At 41.1% G+C, this 3,871-nt stretch overlaps 1 protein-coding gene across 1 annotated transcript; it reads right to left on the bottom strand.

The window, feature by feature from the left end:
- Positions 1-6: 6 nt before the first annotated feature.
- Positions 7-2,631, bottom strand: LOC118803487 (protocadherin alpha-2-like; the record flags this gene model as incomplete). Its single annotated transcript, XM_036563978.1, has 1 exon — positions 7-2,631. A coding segment is annotated over exon 1 (2,367 nt), but the record flags the coding sequence as incomplete, so codon positions are not given.
- Between the last annotated feature and the right edge of the window lie 1,240 nt (positions 2,632-3,871).

Here is a 3,871-nt window from a genome sequence, read left to right as displayed (position 1 = left end):
CCTTACCTTCCCAGTGCTGGGGAGAGTCTGTGTCCGAGTGAAAGTGTCCCCTCCATTAATGCTGATCAGCTCTGCGTCTGTAGGCGGAAACGGCGAGGGGAAAACCACTACGTCACTCTTCATCGTGTCAGAGCTAAAGCACACGTCGTACTGCTGAGTGGCTTTAGAGTAAGACCAGCTCCCGTCAGGGTGTGTAGTGACCACTGGAGCGCCGCACCCGCTCAAACCGCCCTCTGACCCGTAGCATTTAGCTGCTATTAAACCGATGAGGCTCAGCAGAAAGATCACCGACACTGAGACAATAGCGATGAGCAGATACAGATTCAGATCAGAAAAGCCCTCCTCCTTCATCGGCACTTGTCTTAGGGAAGGCTGCACGCTGTCCAGACTTTCAACCACCACAACCTCAACAGTCACTGTAGCTGATAGTGAAGGTTCTCCATGGTCACATACTGTCACAACAAGTGGGTGAGTTTTCAGGTCGTGGTCACTCATTCGTCTCTTAGTCCTGATTTCTCCAGTGCTGCTTCCAATGCGGAACAGATTAGTCCCCTTAGGTTCAGTGATGTGATAAGACAGCAGCGCATTATAACCAGAATCAGCATCTACAGCTCGGATTTTAGCCACAAAGTATCCCGCTTCAGCAGAGTAGGGGATGTTCTCAGTGTTTACTGACCCAGCTTCAGAGTAAGGAGGTAAGATAACTGGACTGTTGTCATTCTCATCCAGGATGAAGACGTTCACAGTCACATTGCTGCTGAGTGGAGGGACACCAGTGTCAGTGGCCTGAACTTTAAACTGGATCTGTTTGGTTTCCTCGTAGTTGAAGGACTGTAAGCTGTACAGTTCACCTGTGAGGGAGTTTATGTTCATTAAAGTGGACACAGGGATTTTACTACCGTCTCCATCAATTAAGGAATATGAAATATGAGCGTTTTCACCGATATCTGCGTCTTTTGCTGTTAGTGATGCCAGCAGGCCGCCAACTGGGCTGTTTTCTTTGACGCTGAGGTTTATGACGGGTGCTGGAAATAGAGGTGGATTGTCATTCACGTCAGAAACATGAACGACTATATTTCCAGTGCTAGAAAGAGAAGGAGAGCCTTCATCACTGGCGATGACTGTGATGTTATACTGGGAGGCCTGCTCTCTGTCCAGCGGTTCATTTACCACAAGAGAATATGAGTTTTTATAGGACGGCTGTAGCTTAAATGGACTCGCTCCTGCTATTTTACAGTCTACTTTTCCGTTTTTACCATCATCTTTATCTGATACAGTGATTAATGCTACATCAGCGCCAGGTTTGATGTCTTCCCTTAGCGAGTTCATGAGCAGAGTGACTGAAATTTCAGGTGCATTATCATTTACATCCTGAACTTCAATCAAAACTTTGCATCTAGACCTTCTGGGAGGTGTTCCTTTATCCTGAGCTTGTATTCTCAGCTCAATTGCTGGGTTTTCCTCATAATCGATATTTCCAGTGACTGTTATATCTCCAGAATTGAGGTTTATGGAAAAAATATCTAAACCAGAATTTTCCTCATCGCTAATAATAGAATACAACACCTCACTGTTCACACCCTCATCTGAATCTACAGCAGAAACAGTAAGAATTTTGCTTCCCAGAGCTGCATTTTCCTTCACTTTAACTTTGTACAGTGACTGGGTAAAAATAGGGTTATTGTCATTAACATCCAGCACGTTTATAGCAATCTGCAATGTCCCGGATCTAGGTGGATTCCCACCGTCTACTGCAGTCAGTTCGAGCTTAATCACCGACTCGCGCTCTCGGTCGAGAGATTTCTGAAGCACGAGCTCAGGCGACCCACCGTTCTGCACGTCCAGCGTGAAATATTCATTCGTGTTAATTCTATAGGTTTTCACAGCATTGCTACCGACATCCATGTCACGCGCAGTGCTCACCGGAAACCGATCTCCCACGAGCACATTTTCAGTAACATCCAAAACCATCGACTGACGTGGAAACACAGGAGAATTATCATTAATATCCAGTATATTCACTTCAACCCGGTACAGCTTATGTGGATTGTGCAGCATCACTTCAACGTTCATTACGCATTTCAGTTTGCTTTCGCACAGCTGCTCTCTGTCTATTCTTTCACTAACGAGCAACATCCCAGTCTTTGGATTCACCTCGAAATACTTCGCATTAGGTCCAGACACGAACTGAAACATGCGCGACTCCAGCTCCTGCACACTGACATGAAGATCCTTCGCTATGTTTCCAACAACGGTGCCCTTCTTCGCTTCCTCTGAAACCGAGTACGAAATCTGGCCTCGAGAAAAATCCCACAAACAAAGCAGCAGCAGCGCCTTTATCCAGGCTGAGGCACCAATATCCAGAGAACTCATCGCTTCCTCGCGTCTACAGGACTTTTAAAGAAGAAATGGCTTGCTTTGCTATCAAACGTCCATATATAGAAGAAAAAAGGTCCAAGACTCAGCGATTTCGGGAGCTTCTGGAGCTCTAGCTTAGGCTCTTATGCACAGGGCGGAGTATGAATAATAATATGGAAAGACCTTCAAACTCACGGTCAACAGCGACATCTTGTGTCCAAACGCGGTTTGACACGACAGCTGAAATGTGCAGGTATATATTTTACTCAAACTTTATTCAGTGAATGGAATAATTACTATTATTGTTATTGATGCAATTTCATCTTATTAAGTTGCTTATTAAATGGAGCGATTGGAAAGAAAATTAAACCATATTTATTGTTACTTATTAATTCTCTTTCTTTCTTCCTTATTTTCTTTCATTCTGTTACTATATCTGTATAAATAGAACTGTAAATTAAACACGTAAGTGTCGCTGTCCAAATCAGTGGTTCTGAATTCAGTGAAGTGGCAGATGAAGCGTAAAAAAAGTGTCAAAAAATTGAACATATTCATGCCAAAATATAAACAATATTTGTAACCTCGACACCTCAACGTGAGAATACATAATTATAGATTTATAAAATATTAAATGCATTTTTTAATAATTATTAATAGTTATTTTCACTTTATGTCACTGACGAGGGCAAGACCGGACTTGAGATGTATTACTATTGTTTATTATTATTATTATTATTATTATTATTATTATTATTATTATTGGTAGAAGTAGTAGTTTATTATGTATGAGTTTCTTTGTTTACATGTAAAGCAAATTTAAAATTAATATTTGCGTCTTAACTAAAGTGTTACGTTGTTAATCTCTTACAATGGTGAGCAGAGATTAAAATGTAAAACGTCACATCATAACTTGTGGTTAAAAATGTTGAGGTTAACTTTAGCATAGATTCGCAAAAAAAGCGACAACAAAAAGTGCAGCATTAACTCACCGATGACGTGTTCATATTCATACAATCGTAGTGATACAGAGAGAATATGCCCGTGTAAAAGGGTCATTTACATGAATGCAAATGAGCTTAAATCTAATTAGCATATTTCTTACCAACTCAGGTAAATCAAAACATTCTGTAGTGATATAACATTTTAGCTTCTAAGTTGCTATTTAAACTTCATTGAATAGCAAAATGAAACTGTATCGCAAAGTAAGTTCATGTGGCCCAAACTTCAAAGTATATTTTACCTTCTTAGTGCTGCATAAAGTTTGTGTCCGCGTCAAAGTGTTTCGTAAAATACTGATAATAAGCTTCTACCTCAATTTCATGCTTACAGCGCAGGTTCATTCACCTTTACGTGCTACAACCAGTTGATTCAGTGACCACAAGCACTAAAAATCGTCAAAGAAATTGAATTACAAAGTGAGATGTGACTAAATTGGTCAAACACTCGCAAGTATCAACAAGAAACGACAACGCAGCATAAGCTCGCATACCCAAACTGCAAAGCCAATGAAAGC

This window comes from Colossoma macropomum, unplaced genomic scaffold (assembly GCF_904425465.1).
Source record: "Colossoma macropomum unplaced genomic scaffold, Colossoma_macropomum, whole genome shotgun sequence".
In the NCBI taxonomy this organism is placed as follows: Eukaryota; Metazoa; Chordata; class Actinopteri; order Characiformes; family Serrasalmidae; genus Colossoma; species Colossoma macropomum.
This window is presented reverse-complemented; position numbering and strand designations above follow the sequence as displayed.